The sequence below is a fragment of the Corythoichthys intestinalis genome, chromosome 16, assembly GCF_030265065.1.
Source record: "Corythoichthys intestinalis isolate RoL2023-P3 chromosome 16, ASM3026506v1, whole genome shotgun sequence".
NCBI lineage: Eukaryota > Metazoa > Chordata > Actinopteri > Syngnathiformes > Syngnathidae > Corythoichthys > Corythoichthys intestinalis.
The window spans coordinates 14,253,217-14,272,974 of NC_080410.1; the positions used below are offsets into that span (position 1 = coordinate 14,253,217).

The 19,758-nt window shown below is 39.5% G+C and overlaps 1 protein-coding gene across 4 annotated transcripts; it reads left to right on the forward strand.

The window, feature by feature from the left end:
* The first annotated feature begins 655 nt into the window (after positions 1–655).
* Positions 656–19,286, forward strand: csdc2b (cold shock domain containing C2, RNA binding b). 4 transcript variants are annotated; one of them, XM_057861639.1, is made up of 4 exons: positions 656–752; positions 8,673–8,998; positions 10,647–10,769; positions 17,957–19,286. In XM_057861639.1, the coding sequence occupies exons 2-4, from the start codon at positions 8,817–8,819 to the stop codon at positions 18,117–18,119; spliced, it is 468 nt and encodes a 155-aa protein (XP_057717622.1). In that variant the 5' UTR covers positions 656–752; positions 8,673–8,816; the 3' UTR covers positions 18,120–19,286. The 4 variants fall into 4 exon arrangements, with proteins under 4 accessions (XP_057717622.1, XP_057717620.1, XP_057717621.1 ...); XM_057861637.1 differs by having other exon boundaries at positions 687–852; XM_057861638.1 differs by having other exon boundaries at positions 707–866.
* Positions 19,287–19,758: the final 472 nt, after the last annotated feature.

Here is a 19,758-nt window from a genome sequence, read left to right on the forward strand (position 1 = left end):
AAACCACCGGTAAATTGTTTACTGACCATGGCATTACTGTGCTCAATTGGCCTGCCAACTCTCCTGACCTTAACCCCATAGAGAATCTGGGGGATATTGTGAAGAGGAAGTTGAGAGACAACAGACTCAACACCGTGGATGAGCTTAAGGCCGCTATCGAAGCATCCGGGGCCTCCATAACACCTCAGCAGTGCCACAGGCTAATTGCCTCCATGCCACGCAGCACTAAAGGTGTCATTTCTGCAAAAGGATTCCTGACCAAGTATTGAGTGCATAGCTGATATAATTATTTGAAGGTTGACTTTTTTTGTATTAAAAAACACTTTTTCGTATTGGTCGGATGAAATATGCAAATTTTTTGAAATGGGGAGTTTTGGTTTTTTTCTTGACTTTTTTTTTTGCCAAAATCATCAATATTAAAACAATAAAAGGCTTGAACTACTTCAGTTGTGTGTAATGAATCTAAAATATATGAAGGTCTAATGTTTATCAGTACAGAAAATAATGAACTTTATCACAATATGCTAATTTTTTTTTTTAGGAGGACTAGTATATAATGAAAGAACATACACAAGAGGGGCGGTTACATCGCGGACGGGATGTGAAAAACGAAACACGAAATTTCCGCCACATCGAACTAACATTGAACGCAGCACCTCCACTCACAAGCTGGAAGTATGACTGCGCACGCGCAACCTCGCATCACCCGATCGGAAACCTCCGCCAGCTGCGCACGTCCGCCGTCACATCAGGTTTTCCCACTTATTTATTTAATTCGCTGCTTATATAATGATACGCGTCGACTCAAAGCACACATTGGGACAGTGAACCGACCATTCTTCCAGCTAGTTGGTGAGTCCGCTGCTGTGAGTAACATTTGTATTCATAGTGCATGGTGGCGATCCAAAGGAGGCTGAGCGTCATGACGGTCAAAGAGGCTTTGTTTTGGCATGGGGACAGGAAGTGAACATATCAGTCAAATACTGTCTGATAATTGAATAGTGCGGCTCTCTGAAAGCTTAAATTACAATAATCAGCTGCTCGCCTAGTCTTACATCGTTTATGCTTTACTGTCAAAAACATTATTTGACAAATATTTGACGTGTATGTGAAACGGCTTTCCGACTCCCTCCAGTGTGCTTATATCGCCATTTCCTCCTGCCGATTAGCACTAAGTAACGTGAGTGCTGAAAAATGTTTTTTTTTTTTTTTTTTTGGACGGTGGGGGTGCTGACGTCACTCGATGGTGGCCTCCTGCAGCTGTTCTGACGTCACTCGCGAGCATCATACACAGGAGTGGGCGTGACACGCACACAATGCAGGGTGGCACAAAAACAATGGTGAATCATCCGTGTGTAATCGATCATGATGATATTATGATAAATGTTTCTGAATACTTTCCCCATTCTGCTCAGAAGCTTTTTTTGTATGTAATTTTTAAAGCACACCAATAATTTTTCAATATTAGGAAATACGTTGATGAGTACATTAAGAAGAGCACATTGTTACATTATTTGTATACATTTGACGTTTTTATTTGGTGGGGTGCTGCGAGATAAATGTAAACATCGTTTTTAGTTGCAGTAATGTAAAAAAATGCCAATCTAGTGGTGAACTACATTGCATGGGTGTACAGTGCTGGCCAAAATTATTGGCACCCCTGCAATTCTGTCGGATGATGCTCAATTCTTCCCAGAAAATGATTGCCATTACAAATGCTTTGGTAGTACTATCTTCATTTATTTTGCTTGCAATGAAAAAACACAAAAGAGAATGAAAAAAAAAAAAAATCATTATCATTTTACACAGAACTCCAAAAATGCGGCGGACAAAAGTATTGGCACCCACAGCCTCCGACTTGGTAGCACAACCTTGAGACAAAATAACTGCGAACAACCACTTGCGGTATCCATCAATGAGTTTCATACAATGCTCTGCTGGAAGTTTAGACCATTCTTCTTTGGCCAACTGCTCCAGGTCTCTGAGATTTGAAGGGTGCCTTTTTCAAACTGCCATTTTCAGATCCCTCCACAGGCATTCTATGGGATTCAGGTCTGGACTCATTGCTGGCCACTTTAGAAGTCTCCAGTGCTTTCTCTCAAACTATTTTCTAGTGCTTTTTGAAGTGTGTTTTTGGGCCATTCTCCTGCTGAAAGACCCATGACCTCTGAAGGAGACCCAGCTTTTTTGTAGTCTTCAGACTTAATAATGCCATGCACACGGTCAAGTAGTCCAGTGCCAGAAGCAGCAAAGCAACCCCAAAACATCAGGGAACCTCCGCCATGTTTGATTGTGGGGACTGTGTTCTTTTCTTTCAAGGCCTCGTTTTTCCCCCCTGTAAACTCTATGTTGATGCCTTTTCCCATAGCTCTACTTTTGTCTTCCAAAACATTTTTGGCTTTCTCAGGTACGTTTTGGCAAACTCCAACCTGGCTTTTTTATGTCTCTGGGTCAGAACTAGGGTCTTCCTGCGTATCCTACCATAGAGTCCCTTTTCAGTTAGACGCTGACGGATAGTACGGGTAGACACTGTTGTGCCCTCCGACTGCGGGGTATCTTGAAGTTGTTTGGATGTTAATTGAGGTTCTATTCGCACAATCTTTCGTTGAAATCTCTCGTCAATTTTTCTTTTCAGTCCACATCTAGGGAGGTTAGCCACAGTGCCATGGGCTTTACACTTATTGATGACACTGCGCACGGTAGACACAGGAATATTCAGGTCTTTGGAGATGGACTTGTAGCCTTGAGATTGCCCATGCTTCCTTCCAATTTTGCTTCTCAAGTCCTCAGACAGTTCTTTGGTCTTCTTTTTTTCTCCATGCTCAATGTGGTACTCACAAGGACACAGGACAGAGGTTGAGTCAACTTTAATCCATCTTAACTGGCTGCATGTTTGATTTAGTTATTGCCACCACCTGTTATGTGCCACAGGTAAGTAACAGGTGGTGTTAATTACACAAATTAGAGAAGCATCACATGATTTTTCAAAGGGTGCCAATACTTTTGACAGGCCAATTTTTGGATTTTTGTGTAAAATGATAATTCTTTTTTTTTTTTCCATTTTCTTTTGTGTTTTTTCATTGCAAGTAAAATAAATGAAGATATTCCTACCAAAGCATTTGTAATTGCAATCATTTTCAGGGAGAAATTGAGCATCATCTGACAGAATTGCACGGGTGCAAATACTTTTGGCCAGCACTGTAAAACACTTGGACAATGGACAATGTTTGGAGGTACTCTAGTAATGGTTATTTGACGATGACTAAATGGAAATTAATTTTCCATTTTATAGGAAAGGAAACCTGTCTCTCAATGATATGAAATGCACTCTCATTTCTTTTATATGAATTATTTTAAACTTTGTTTTTATTTAGGTTTTTGTTTTTTTAGCAATAGCACTGTGGGTTGTCAAAAATGAAAAATAAATAAAATAAGCAAAGTAAAAAGAAAATAAGTGAAAAGTGATCCATCTAGGGTTTGTGTTTACGTTTATCCAAACAAAGGCATCACAACCCTAAAGTAAGAAACCGTCTCCATTTCTCCCGCTATCTTTTACATTTTTATCTGATTGACTTAGGGAGAAAGTCATTCGCTCCATAATGTAAATCTCGTGCATTATGTTCATCCATTCAGTGACTTTTAAATGGTGTTTCATTTAACCTCTTTCGAGTTATTGTTTTTTGCTTGCAATATCTGTAGGAGTAGGAGGTACCTGTCTCGTTTTGTAAGCCACGTTGGGATGTTACCCAGGTAAAACATATCAAGACTCACTTCTAATTTCAAAAACAAAATCTTCTCAACAACCGTCACTACAGTTTCCCAGAAAGAGGAAATCTAGGGGAACTCCCAGAAAATATGAAAGTGGCCCACATTTCCTCCAACATTTACCATGTTTGGGATTATTACTTTGGAGTTCCTTTACTCTTGGTGTGATTAAAAAAAAAAAACGCATTGTGTTTTTCCAAGTGAATTCACGCCATAAATCAAGAGTTAGACGTAGTAGCCAGTAGTTTTACATATATTAGTCTGCATTAGAAATTTCTATTCCCACCTCTCTCCCCCACCTAAGCTTGATATGTGTAGTGGTCAGCTTTTTCATTCTATTGTGCTAAATATGTTTTAGAGATTTTTTTTTCTGTAAGTCTTCCTATTGTAGCATCCACAAAGCTGGTAATTATTGGGTGTCTATCACGTTCACTTAAAATCCTTGTGTTAAAATAGTGGCGTAGTTGAAGATATCGGGAAAAAATCTGCCTTCCCCTGACCATATTTGTTTACGATTTGTTGGAAAGTGTCAAGGTCCCCCCAGTTGATATTGACCAAGATGCGGTAATGCCTATGCTACACCAATCTTTGAATCCAGTGTCAGTTTTAGCGCGAGTAAAGTCTGTATCATATGCCGGCCACCTTAAAACCTTTGCATCCTTCTCAATAGTCTTATTTTTAAGTATACCAAGCCAGACTTAGTCCATGAAATCCAGTTTCAATATCAGAGTCTGCCGGTTAAAATCCAGTACTCTAGTTTACTTCAATTGCCTCAGAATTGAATAATCAATAATATATTTTAGTCTGTTTTTTCTCCTCCTCAGCAGAGTAATTTCGGCACAGAACTGAAAACCCAGAGGGAACATCCAGCCCTTCATGCCTTGATTCGAAGTGCCCAGCGAAAGCGACTTCTGCTCAAAACTAGCCATAAAAATTGTAATGACCAAATGTGAGGATCCATAATGTAATAAGATGGTCTAATCCACAGTTTCAGTATGTAGTAGGCATTATTAAGTAAGAGTCAAGAACTGGAAATGAATTAGTAAATTCCTTAATGCAGTGCAGCTCAGCTCTAGTCTGCCAGGCAACACGCATGACTCGCTGTATGAGGAGAAAAAAAAAAAGAGCAGAACGCCAAAGTTAAATTAGAAATATATTTAAATAGACCGATATCGAACCTGAATACATCATTAACATGTTTTTAGGATCTTTGTGGTACATTTTAAAGGTCTTTAAACACATTTTAAAAACAATACAAACTAGGGGTGTAACGGTACACAAAAATCTCGGTTCGGTACCTACCTCGGTTTTGAGGTCACGGTTCGGTTAATTTTCGGTCCAGTAAGAAAACAAAATGCAAAATATAAACGTGCTAGTTGTTTATTACACACCTTTGTGCTTTCAACAATAGGAACATTAGCCTATACAAAGCTAGAATTCTGCTCAAAAAGTAGCGGGTATTTAAAGATAATAATCCAACAACAATTTGCATTTCAGACCCCGCGTATTGGTCAGCTTTGTTTCTGAAAGAAAGAAGAAAAAAGAAGTCCTGTGCTAAAGAGAAAAGCAATCCCAATGACAAAGATTTTAACATGTATTTTACAAATGAAATGCCTCAATGAAACATTTTTTTTTCTTATGAACGGTTTTCATAAGCTTTATTGGTGGATTTTCTCAAGTTAAAGCACCACACAGAAATACATTTAATTGTGTAAGCAGGATCTGTGTATTATTCTTATTATTTAATTACAGTTGTTTTAGCTCATTTCAATATATTATTTATTTTATTATGTGTTTATTTTACAAATGTGATATATTATTCATTTATATTGTAAATTTTATGTTGTATAACTTTAGTTCCTATGTGAATATTATAGTTCCTACTTGTTTTGTTGTCGTAGGAGGGTTTTGGATTGAACATGGGGCCGTGTTGGTTATTATTATAGTAGAGAGGACAGCAATAAATCAACAAAGACAAGTCAACTGTGCCCCGATCTACCACTCAAGAGATCTGATGGACTCAAGAGTGGGTTACGATTGCATATTAGTTTGAAAATCGACCGGATCCACCGTATTTTTACACGAGTGACTTCCGGTCTACCCGAGCCTAGCTAGTAGTATTGACGCAGGAGGGCCGCATCTCGCGTCAAATAATAAACTCAGCCGTTCTTTTCTCGTGCGTCGCGTTGAGCCGCTTCTGGGACGCGTCTAACACGCGGCCGCACTGCGACTGGTGTGCATTGGCTGATTGACTTTAACGCCCGCGTTTCACTGCGTTCTCGCGGCGGCCACGGTGTTGCGCCGTTGACGTTTCTGGGTTATACTGTCCTACCGTGTTGGTCCTCATTATAGTAGAAAAGACTGAGTAAATATAATCTACACAAAGAAACTGTAACCCGATCGACTCACAGCCTCGAAAAGTAAGGGTTACATTACATCAGAAACTCGTTCGGTACGCCTCCGTTCCGAACCGAGCACCCCGAACCGAAACAGTTCAATACAAATACATGTACCCTTACACCCTTAATACAAACACATTTAAGCATATATGTCATGGATTAAACAAAACTATTGTACAGACAGCATAACATACTGTTATTACATGGATCCAGGTTTTTGAGAGGACTGCTCTAAGGAATTTTCTCACGTTTTTGGATGCACTGGATCTCTTGGCTGTAGGTTTCATGCTGCACCGTCTGAATAATCACGTGCAATGCTTGTGTAGATTCTTCCACCGTGCACTCTGATTTGCAATAATGCCAACCTTGACACAATTTGTTGTTAATACACTAATGAATAAGGTGATACAGGGACCTTCAAACAGCATAAAAAATACTCTTATACAAGTAATAATACTAACAAAGAAAACTGGGACCATGAAAATTGAATTGCTCTCTAACTGGGTTTATTGTGCTTCAGTTCAAACTGTTCAAAATGTTATTGTTGCTCAATAAAATTCATTTTAAGTCATTGTTTTGATTGATTGATTGATTTCGAGCAATAACAACGAAAAGCAACAAGAATGTCAAGTTTCAGGGGAAAAAAAAAACCACATACCTGTAATATTTGTTTTGCATTTTGTTTTCCTACTACATCTAAAATCAAGTTATGAACCATTTTTTTTCTCCCGACATTCAGTTATAACCCTAACATTTATTTGTGATGAAAAATTTTTACCACCCTGTAGTTCTATGATATGAGGATATACATCAGCAAAATGATCAAAAACTTTCTATTTTACCTGTCTATCATCATTATCACCATAAATAGACCTGTCCCTGCAAACCACACTTTGTCCATCAAATGGCATCCAATTTGCACTGACGTGACCACATTTTGGGATTCCATATGTAATAGTAGTACCACCAATCAGCCTCAATATGTCTCTACACGCCATTTGGCTCTACCGGCCGACTGCACATGCAAGACAATTGAAAACATCAATCCATCCCCACAAAGACAACACAATTTGTTCCAATGTCAGTTAGGCATGTGCCGGTATGAGATTCTGGTGGTATGATAACCCTAAGCAAAATTATCACGGATTCACAGTATCACGGTTTTGCAATTACACCTCTAAAATGTGTAACTTTCAATCAAATCAATCAATCAATCATATTTATTTTTATAGCCCTTTTGAGATATCTGGGTAAAAAAAAAAAACTTTTTTTTCCATTGAACAGGATTTTTATTTTTCAAAAAATATTAGCAAATTGGAACATAAGTATGATGTTAAGTTAATTTTTAAAAAATTTTAAATTACAAAAATAACTGAAATATTATGAATGCAGTCCTTTAGGCGAGACACATTATTATCATCAGAACAAAAATAATTGAATTATTTTCCATAAAAAGCACGTGTGTAAGACTCTTTCTCAACAAAGACAGTTGCCAGAGAGAAAAAAAAACACGTTTTACCACTGCTCGTTAACTCTCGTAGCTGGTGGAAAACGTTCACGTTAGTGTTTACTAACCTTTAATTTTGTATAAATGCGAAATCATATTGGAGGTATTGCCTCCTCGGCAGCCACCCTCCGCAAACATGTTTTACATGTCGGTTGGCCCTCCTCCTCTAAGCCGCGGCGGTCTTTAACTTTTCTGTAGCAGAAGTATTAGCATAATACCAGCGATTTCGATTTCTTCATCGTGTAGCACAGCTGATTTACTGACACTGAGCAACAACCAGTGGGGGAGGGTTGAGCCTTGCAGCTGCAAGTGAGGGATTTTCCCCTGCATTTATAGTACATAAAAAATAGCTAATACCCTAGGGACAGTACAATGGAAAAGTTTTGCAGTTTTGACGTGACGTTTTCATGCCATGGTATACTTTGAAACCGGTTATCGGCATATGCCTACTGTCAATATTATGTATTAGTAATGATTTTATGCTAACTTAACATACAGCAGTCTTAAAAGTCGAAGCCACTGGTCTTGTAGAAGGTGACTAGATATCTTTACATTTGAGCAAAAATATGCTGCTGTGTTGCTTTCATTTACACTGGGTAGTTTCAGGTTGCAGCATTACTTGATGCATTTAACATTTGTCGCAGGTCGGTTTAATGTGAATTTATTATTAAAGTCAGTGGGATAAAAGGTGTCATAATTTTTGTATAATATTTTACCAAATAATTAAGAATGTATTAAATCGGGGCATATCAATATTGTGATATAAAATGAGCCATGTTGTGTGAATTTTTTTCCCATATCGCACAGTACTACTGCTCTGAGGGCAAAATACTAACTACCGTATGACTTGTGATTAAAAACAAGTTTGACACCCCTGCCTTCTTGTATTTGATTGAAACAAGCTCCGCTGAGCTCTCCTCCGTCTTCAAGTGCAAAGTTCTAAAACTGTATGACAACTCTCTCATCCTGCTTCTGTCTCCCTATGCTGTTTCTCCTCCCAGCATGTCCTCCTGATAGACTTGAAGTGACAGTGCTGACCTGGATAACTTTCCGAGCCTGCGCCCCACACGGAGAGAGGCTTCGTAGAGACAGCTGTGTTTAGCGGCACACCGCAGCTTTCCCTTCCTCCTCGGCCCAAACTCGGCATGACGGACCCCGGTCTCACGTCCCCCTCGGCGACCCCACTACGATCTCCCGACGCGCCGCTCACTGTGTCCTTCCCCTTTCTGAGGGAGGGCAGTCGAGTTTGGGAGGAAAGGGGAGAGCAGCCGCTTCCGAGGGAACTCCCCAGCCCGCTGCCGACGAAACGTACTCGCACGTACTCGGCGTAAGTCGTTCCTGTGAAAAAAACCTTAACTGTTAACTCATTGGCTGCCATTGACGGCGAAAGACGTCCAATCCACTTTGACTAGGAGAGCTTGTTCGATCACTGCCAGCCCCCTGCCCCCACCCAAATTAGACCGTCCGTCTATAGTCTTCAATGGCAGTAAAACAAGATCACTTAATGCCAGCCAACCCAGTCGAAATTGGATGTCTAACTCTGTCATTGACAGTTGAAGGAATCTGACCTTTTAGCCAGATTGCCGGAATCACTCCAGCCGAACCGCTGGAACTGCGCTAGCACAATTCCAACGACCCGGGCCGGCGGAAATACGACAACCCGGTCAAAAGGCCAAACTCCGCGTGTTCACCCTAGTCTAAAGGCCTTGTACTGACTCTATTTTAAAATCTGGAAACAGGCTTCGAAACAATTTATTCCAAGTCTGTAGCAGTCATACAGCACAGAGAGACCCGGGTGAGGACGCAAACTGGATCTGGATATGGTCACCATATCACAAGTCAACAAAAGATTCCTGAGAAAAATGACAACAATTAGTTAAACATTGTCTTTTAAAGGCTCTGGTGAGGTGGGCTGTGGCCCGGAAGAAGGTGTTGTTTAGGATTATTGTCTGTTGGACAGGAGAATTCGGGCCTTACTGTTGTCAGGGCAAGGAGAGTTAAGGATTTTGCCATCCTCAGCGCCATTTGAGTGCTCAGTGTTCACTTCTCGGTCACGGGTTCCTCAGTATCTGATGTTCCTTGTGTCAAGACAAGATGTCCCACCATTTGTTCTGGAAAGTCCAGAAGAACTGGTTGCGGGATTTGGTGGTGCAGACGTGGGCTTGTAGATGTCTTGCTGATCAACTGCTTGTCAGCGTCAATCTTGCTCAGTCAGCTGCATGACACACGTGTTGGGCTTCTGTGGTCATAAGGCATCCTGTATCTGTTCTGCCCTTATCTGCCCGTTTTCTTGCCGCTGCAAATTCTAATAATTTTAAGTCCAACTGTTCATAATATCGAATATATTCTGCTTGCTTTTCTTCAACTATGATATAAATGCTATTTATTTTATATTTTGGGTGTTTGAGTAATACAAAGTCAAACAGTAAATATAAGAAAATACATGATTCTCTGATTAATTATATTAAGTGTGTTCGAGTAATACAAACAGTCAAACAGTAAATATAAGAAAAGATACAATTCCCTTCACAGTGAATGAGTTAAGACAATAACGTTAAAGGAATTGTAATCTTTTTGATCATGGGCATCCCAGTAGAAAGAAATAACAAAATATATTTTTTTTCTGCTGAGTAACAGTGGAGATAATCATCAATAAAGGCCAATATTTCCAGGAAGTAGGCCAAATTAGCTTGGGTGTATGTGACGTCAAATTCAACCCAAATATCAGCCCGTACACGTCATTTCCTGTGTTTAAATATTATTTTCTGTTGTCAAAGTTGTAAGAAATTCCTGATTTGCATATTTAGATTCTAAGAGCAACCATTTCACATGGTCTTTTTTACTATTGCTTTCAATAGTTTGGCCTCAGAATTGTTTAGATTTAAAAAAAAAAAAAGAAATGTGAAAAGACATTGTTGCATGAAATGTTCTTAATGTTTGAATTCTCCTTTTTCTCTATATTTGTGTGACTGCAGTACGGTCCGAGCTCATTCAGGTCCGGTGTTCAAGGGCGTTTGTAAGAACTTCTCAAGATCACAGGGACACGGTTTTATTCGACCCAGTCATGGCGGCGAAGACATCTTTGTTCACATCTCAGAGTGAGTTGGAGTCCACACATAATGACACACAGGGTGGGATTTAATATTCTTGAAAAGGGTCTCCAAACCGCTCCTCTAGGGCTGCTGTTGGTCCTGGTTTTTGTTCTTACCGATCAAGCACTGACCTTTTAACCAGTGTGGTTTCTACGAAAACAAGCAGCGCCTGACTCCAATCAACTGATTACACTTATAAATCACCAGATTGGTGAAAAGGTGTGGTCTTGTTTTGTTGGAGTGACATCCTGCACCCACTGAGGCCCTATGTGGAATCGTTTGGAGACCACTGGATTAGGCCAAAAGTGGCGTTGGTAGAATTAGTGCTGGCCCTCAGCATAGGCAAGCTAGGTTAGGCGGTTGCCTAGGGCGCCATCTAGTGGTGGGGGCGCCAAATTGCTTTGGGGGGAAAAATACCCCCCAAAAAAGTTCTCACACTTCGCTTCAAGAATGTTTTCTAACATATTATAAAGTACATTTTAATGGGGTACATCAAAATAACATTTGCTGTTTACAACCTGGATTTTAAAGCCACCTGTTATTTTGTTGCACATATGAGAGAGTGGAACAGTCCACGCGTACAATATGTAAGCAGATCCACTTCAAGAAAAAGGACAAATGATGGCAGGTGATTAGATCAAACTCATGGTTTCAAAATAAAACTAAAATTATCACATAACAACAAACTAAATAGCATAACTATCAATTGATGAAACAACTAGCACACTAAAATACAATTAGCATAGAATATTAAATGTTATTTACATCTGTTGTGCTGCAATGCATGCTGAGAGGCATGTTGAACTACCCCTGCCATAAGTTTGACCTCCATCATTCGGCGGTCCTTCTGCAGCACATTATGGCTCCTTCTGAGCAAAGGCCAGAGGAATGTGGACACAGCGACTGAGGCTGGTAGGGGGTGAGAATATGAGGTAGTGGAGAAACATACCAAATCGCTTGGGAATGCCTTTCTATTTTGAAGTTGTACATGTGGTTATTTTTTTTTTAGCTATAGTTAGCTTCAAAAGATACTGTGACTGATACAGTAATTATTACCTTGGTCTTTCCAAGGGAAAGAACAAGGTAATGTTATTGTACAACTTTATTATTACCTTGGTCTTTCCTATGGAAAGAACAAGGTATTGTTATTCTGCAACTTTATTCGCCTTATTATTATTATTTATTATATCTTCATCTTATTCTCCGCGTTTTTTCGGCGCGCCGCGCAGCCCGAACCATACCACCGATCGGCACCGTTGAAGTATCGGCACGACCGGATTTTTTGCGCGACGCAGGGACTTTTTCAAAATCCCCCGAAAAATTTTCCGTTCGCCCGTAAACGGCAATTTTCCGGAAAAAAAAAAAAGTTAAAAAATGTATCTAGTCCTACAATTTTTGACCAAATCACATAATTTGGGTATCAAAAATTCCGGGACGATGAGGGGCATAAAAGTTGTATACAGAATTTGGCAAAAATTTACGGCTCCCCGGAAATTTGCCAAAAACTTTCCTATTCATTTTGAATGAAAAAAAAACGCACGCTGCACAGCCCGAACCGTTTGACCGATCGGCACCGTTCAAATATCGGCACGACCGGAATTTTCGCGCAACGATGGGAATTTTTCAAACGGACCCGAAAACTTTTCCCTTCGCCCGTAAACGGCAATTTTCCGGAAAAAAAAAAAAGTTTCAAAATGTATCTAGTCCTACAATTTTTGACCAAATCACACAATTTGGGCATCAAAAATTCCGGGACGGTGAGGGGCATAAAAGTTGTATACAGAATTTGGAAAAAAATTACGCTTCCTCGGAAATTTGCCAAAAACTATCCCATTCATTTCAAATGGGAAAAGTCCCATTCACTTCCAATGGGATTTCCAATGGAATTTACATTGCATTGATGCCATTGACGGCCATGCATGTCGAATCTACTGATGCCAATGTACTTGGATTCAATTGACTATATGGATGTCGATGCCATTGACGGCCATGGACGTCCAAAATTTTTCCCATTCATTTTCAATGGGGAAAAAACAAAATTACCCCAAATCAACAGAAAATAACCAGATATCCATAGGACGTGTCCCCCAAACTTCCCCAATTCCATTGACGCTTATGAAGGGTGCCGCCATTGACTTACATGGACGTCCAAAATTTTTCCCATTCATTTTCAATGGGGAAAAAACTAAATTTCTCCAAATCAACAGAAAATGACCAGATATCAATAGGACGTATATCCCAAACGTCCCCAATTCCATTGACGCTTATGGGGGGTGCTGCCATTGACGTCCATAGACGTCCAAAATTTTACCCATTCATTTTCAATGGGAATTTTTTTTTTTTTCCCCAAATCAACAGAAAATGACTAGATATCAATAGGACCTGTCCCCCAAATGTCCCCGATTGCATTGCTGCTTATGGAGGGTGATGCCATTGACGTCCAGGGACGTCCAAACTTCCCATTCATTTCCAATGGCATTTCTTCATGTTTGTTCATTCTTTTGATGCCAATGTACTTGGATTCCATTGACGCTTATGTACGTTGATACCATTGACGTCCATGGACGTCCAAAATTTTTCCCATTCATTTTCAATGGGAATTTTTTTTTTTTTCCCCAAATCAACAGAAAATGACTAGATATCAACAGGACGTTTCCCCCAAATGTCCCCGATTGCATTGCCGCTTATGGAGGGTGATGCCATTGACGTTCATGGACGTCCAAACTTCCCATTCATTTCCAATGGCATTTCTTCATGTTTGTTCATTTTATTGATGCCAATGTACTTGGATTCCATTGACGCTTATGTAAGTTGATACCATTGACGTCCATGGACGTCCAAAATTTTTCCCATTCATTTTCAATGGGATTTTTTTTTTTTTCCCAAATCAACAGAAAATGACTAGATATCATTAGGACGTGTCCCCCAAATGTCCCCGATTGCATTGCCGCTTATGGAGGGTGATGCCATTGACGTTCATGGACGTCCAAACTTCCCATTCATTTCCAATGGCATTTCTTCATGTTTGTTCATTTTATTGATGCCAATGTACTTGGATTCCATTGACGCTTATGTAAGTTGATACCATTGACGTCCATGGACGTCCAAAATTTTTCCCATTCATTTTCAATGGGAATTTTTTTTTTTTCCCAAATCAACAGAAAATGACTAGATATCAATAGGACGTGTCCCCCAAACTTCCCCGATTCCATTAACAATTATGGAGGGTGCTGCCATTGACGGACATGGACGTCCAATTCTCCCAATCTTTTCTAATGGCTTTAACTTTGTTTAGTGCCAATGACTGGCATTATGGTCCATTCTATTGATAGACCTGAGTGGGGCTAAGATTTGTATCTCCACAGAGGAAAGACCAAGGTGTGTAATTTCTCCCGAAATTGCAGTTTCTAGTTATTATTCAATAATTCTCCGCGTTTTTTTGAGCCAACGCACAGCCCAAACCGTAGCACCGATCGGCACCGTTGAAGTATCGGCACGACCGGATTTTTCGCGTGACGATGGGAATTTTTCAAACGGCCCCGAAAAATTTTCCGTTCGCCCGTAAACGGCAATTTTCCGAAAAATAAAAAAAGTTTCAAAATGTATCTAGTCCTACAATTTTTGACCAAATCACATAATTTGGGCATCAAAAATTCCGGGACGGTGAGGGGCATAAAAGTTGTATACAGAATTTAGCAAAAATTTACGGTTCCCCGGAAATTTGCCAAAAACTTTCCTATTCATTTTGAATGGAAAAAAAACGCGCGCTTCACAGCCCGAACCGTTAGACCGATCGGCACCGTTGAAGTATCGGCACGACCGGAATTTTCGCGTGACGATGGGAATTTTTCAAACCGCCACGAAAAATTTTCCGTTCGCCCGTAAACGGCAATTTTCCGAAAAAATAAAAAAGTTTCAAAATGTATCTAGTCCTACAATTTTTGACCAAATCACATAATTTGGATATCAAAAATTCCGGGACGGTGAGGGGCATAAAAGTTATATACAGAATTTGGAAAAAAATTACGGTTCCCCGGATATTTGCCAAAAACTATCCCATTCATTTCGAATGGGAGAATTTCCCATTCACTTCCAATGGGATTTCCATTGGAATTTACATTGCATTGATGCCATTGACGGCCATGCATGTCGAATCTATGCCATTGACGGCCATGCATGTCGAATCTATTGATGCCAATGTACTTGGATTCAATTGACTATATGGATGTCGATGCCATTGACGGCCATGGACGTCCAAAATTTTTCCCATTCATTTTTAATGGGGAAAAAACAAAATTTCCCCAAATCAACAGAAAATGACCAGATATCAATAGGACCTGTCCCCCAAACGTCCCCAACTCCATTGAGGCTTATAGGGGGTGCCGCCATTGACGTCCATGGACGTCCAAAATTTTTCCCATTCTTTTTCTATGGGGAAAAAACTAAATTTCCCCAAATCAACAGAAAATGACCAGATATTAATAGGACGTATACCCCAAACGTCCCCAACTCCATTGACGCTCATGGGGGGTGCTACCATTGACGTCCATGGACGTCCAAAATTTTTCTTATTCATTTTCAATGGGGAAAAAACTAAATTTCCCCAAATCAACAGAAAATGACCAGATATTAATAGGACTTGTCCCCCAAACTTCCCCAATTCCATTTACGCTTATGGAGGGTGATGCCATTGACGTTCATGGACGTCCAAACTTCCCATTCATTTCCAATGGTATTTCTTCATGTTTTTTCATTCTATTGATGCCAATGTACTTGGATTCCATTGACGCTTATGTAAGTTAATACCATTGACGTCCATGGACGTCCAAAATTTTTCCCATTCATTTTCAATGGGAATTTTTTTTTTCTTCCCCAAATCAACAGAAAATGACTAGATATCATTAGGACGTGTCCCCCAAATGTCCCCGATTGCATTGCCGCTTATGGAGAGTGATGCCATTGCCTTCCATGGACGTCCAAACTTCCCATTCATTTCCAATGTCATTTCTTCATGTTTGTTCATTCTATTGATGCCAATGTACTTGGATTCCATTGACCCTTATGTAAGTTGATACCATTGACGTCCATGGACGTCCAAAATTTTTCCCATTCATTTTCAATGGGAATTTTTTTTTTTTTCCCCAAATCAACAGAAAATGACTAGATATCATTAGGACGTGTCCCCCAAATGTCCCCGATTGCATTGCCGCTTATGGGGGGTGATGCCATTGACGTCCATGGACGTCCAAACTTCCCAATCATTTCCAAAGCCATTTCTTCATGTTTGTTCATTCTATTGATGCCAATGTACTTGGATTCCATTGACGCTTATGTAAGTTGATACCATTGACGTCCAAAATTTTTCCCATTCATTTTCAATGGGATTTTTTTTTTTCCCAAATCAACAGAAAATGACTAGATATCATTAGGACGTTTCCCCCAAATGTCCCCGATTGCATTGCCGCTTATGGAGGGTGATGCCATTGACGTTCATGGACGTCCAAACTTCCCATTCATTTCCAATGGCATTTCTTCATGTTTGTTCATTTTATTGATGCCAATGTACTTGGATTCCATTGACGCTTATGTAAGTTGATACCATTGACGTCCATGGACGTCCAAAATTTTTCCCATTCATTTTCAATGGGAATTTTTTTTTTTTTCCCAAATCAACAGAAAATGACTAGATATCATTAGGACGTGTCCCCCAAACTTCCCCGATTCCATTAACAATTATGAAAGGTGCCGCCATTGACGTCCATGGACGTCCAATTCTCCCATTCATTTCTAACGGCTTTTACTTTGTTTTTTGCCAATGACTGGCATTATGATCCATTCTATTGATAGACCTGAGTGGGGCTAAGATCTGTATCTCCACAGAGGAAAGACCAAGGTGTGTAATTTCTCCCGAAATTGCAGTTTCTAGTTTAGCTTATACAGTACTCCAAATCACAACTTTTGGAGTTTAGTTGACACAATGGTACTACGGGATTCATTTTGTACCAATGTTTTTTGTGCCCAGAACACAGGTCCATTGTGCTTGAATCACATTTAAATTGGAACGTGTTATCATAAATGATTGGATGAGACCAACTGGAATACATTGTGCTTGTCAACAATCATTTCTAGCCAGTACATCTTGTCTGGCTACAAATTAAACATTTGCAGTTTGGCTTTTATATAATAAGATTATTCCAAATGTGCAATTTTAAAAAATATATATTTGTCTTTGCCACAGATCAGTAAATCAGTATTTCCTTTCATTTGCAGTTTTTTGTTGTTGTTGTAACCCATTCCTGAAAGGTTCAAAGTATTGAAAGTATTTCCATGTTTGTGTTCTGGACCACATGCAGCATCTGCTCAAATAAGTATTCTGAATTTAATATGGAGGAAAGCAGGTGTTAGAGAATGTCCTAATATTCAACTATTGATCAACATGAGTCTCGCTTATATTGTGCTATTATGTCTGTGTAGAAACAGTATACACAAGGAATACTAATATGTATATTGTACTGTATTGACCCGAATATAAGACGGCCCTGATTATAAGACGACCCCCTTTTTCAAGACTCAAGTTTGAAAAAAGACTTTTTGAACACCAAATTAATTTTTATACAGAAAATAATTACTGTACATCTGAAACAAATGATTATAACAATACAAATTTGAGAGAACAAGCATGTTATTTTGCCGCATTCAAATCTTAATATCTGAACATTTAAATATGTAAACTAGAGTGCAATCACATTCGTAAATGAATGGCTTCTGGTTTTTGAAATGTAAACCTATCTATTATGATAAAACAAAAACATTGCATTAACCATCAAAGTGAAGTCTAACTGTAACTGTAGTCTTGAAACAAATCTGAATAAGGAAAAATATTGCAAAAAAATAATGCAAACTGGTTGAACTTGAGAGTAACTGAGATCTGTCATGACAGAACATCGATTTAATGAAACGACGCCATCTAGCGTCGTGAATGGGTATAATGTCTAGACCGCGAATATAAGACGCTCTTTTTCAATTTTATTTCAATGCAAAAAACACTGTCTTATATTCGGGGCAATATGGTATATTTAGAAACAATAGCTTCTACAGTGTTTTGGCAAAATATAAACATTACCCAGGGTCAGGCCTGTGTAGAATATTTGTTGACGCAGGAGTTTAATCGTCATATGTGTCATTTGTTCTAGCATCGATGGGGAATATGTTCCCGTTGAAGGCGATGAGGTCACGTACAAAGTGTGCAGAGTGCCCCCTAAGAACCTGAAGGTGCAGGCAGTGGAGGTGAAGATAATTCATCTGAACCCCGGCACGAAACACGAGACCTGGTCCGGGCAGATCATCAGTTCTTAGGACGGTGGATTTAAGCCGCAGGTTGAGATGGAGGGACTGAAAACGTACATCACGCGCATGCTTCCTTTTACGTTACAATTTTAACAACACATTAGCGACTGCGACTCCTCTTAACTCAGATGGTATCCAGCATTTTATTGGTGTGTGCGGAAGGACTTGCTAAACCCATTCGCTAACCGTTAGTCGTAGTGAATGAGTTCCTATTCAGTTAAGGTGCCAAACAAGGTTCCTTACCTTTGATTTAGCATACTGAAAATACTTCTTTTCCTGATATTAATATGGGCCAAGATATTGTTCCTGGTGCTTAAGATTCACTGCAAGGGTATTGAGGAAACATTTTTTGCTTGAGAATATAAATATTGGAACGTTAAACCACGACGAAGTAGGTTACTTAAATCGATGGTTAATAAGTGGTCAGAAATAATTCCCTTGTTCACAGAAAACGGGCGGTGGACCGAAGCAACTGCACAACATAGGACTTAGATTTCAACATTTTGCTGTTAAATGTTAAAACACTGCAAGTATTCTCTTTAATATTATTGTCTCGTGTTTGTTGATTTTTCATCAAGGTAAATGAGGGTACCAAAATATCCCAAAATGTGAGATTTCACACAAAAACTGCACTCATTTTACTATCGTGTTTAAAAAAGAAAAGAAAAGAAAAAAAAAACAACACAGTGTATGGAGCCAAGAGTTGATAAAATACTCCTTGTGTGTTTTGTGTATGCTTAGTTTGTATGTTAGTGCACTACTGACTTTATAGTTAGTCATTGTCACTGAACTGTTGTATTGTTGAATTTCGGGTTGTGATCAGTTTTATTGTGTTCGAACTGTCCTCCAACCTCTTCATAGTTTCTTCTGTCTGTGTCATTGCCTGAAATGCCAACACGGGATTTAGATGCTCTTCTTCACCTCCAAGTTTTGTTTCCTTTGGTGGTAGCTTCTAGCGAGCCTTAGAAATACATGAAAATATTTCATGAATCGGTGTTTGAGTCCGTTTTTTGACAGCGGGGACAGTTTCTGCTTCTTTGAGCTATAAGTCAACCAAAACTTGACTTTTAACTGTTAATGTAAAGTACATATGACATGCCAGAATGTATAGGCCACGTCATGTACATCACTTTACCACCATATGGTGACAATTAAATGCGTAATATGTGCACACAAGCCAATATTGTCAATATTTGTGACTTAACATATCTGTGTAATTGCGCTATGGTTTGTTAAATGTTAGAAAATTAAGTTCCATAAATAAATACAGGACCTTTATACAGTATTAGCAGATTTTTTTTGGAAGGAAATATAAAAGTGAGCCAATATTTCTTTCCACTAGAAACACTGTTTCGCTGACACCATTTTTAGACTCCTGATATTGTGTGGTGTCGGTTGATGCCGATACCAGTTTTTTGAAAAACATATGGCGGAAAACGGCACGGTGGCTGAGTGATTAGCACATCCGCCTCACAGTTCTGAGATCAAGGGTTCAATCCCGGGCTTCGGCCTTCCTGTGTGGAGTTTGCATGTTCTCCCCGTGCCTGCGTGGGTTTCCTCTGGGAACTCCGGTTTCCTCCCACATCCCAAAAACATGCATAGTAGGCTGATTGAACAATCTAAATTGTCCGTAGGTATGAGTGTGTGC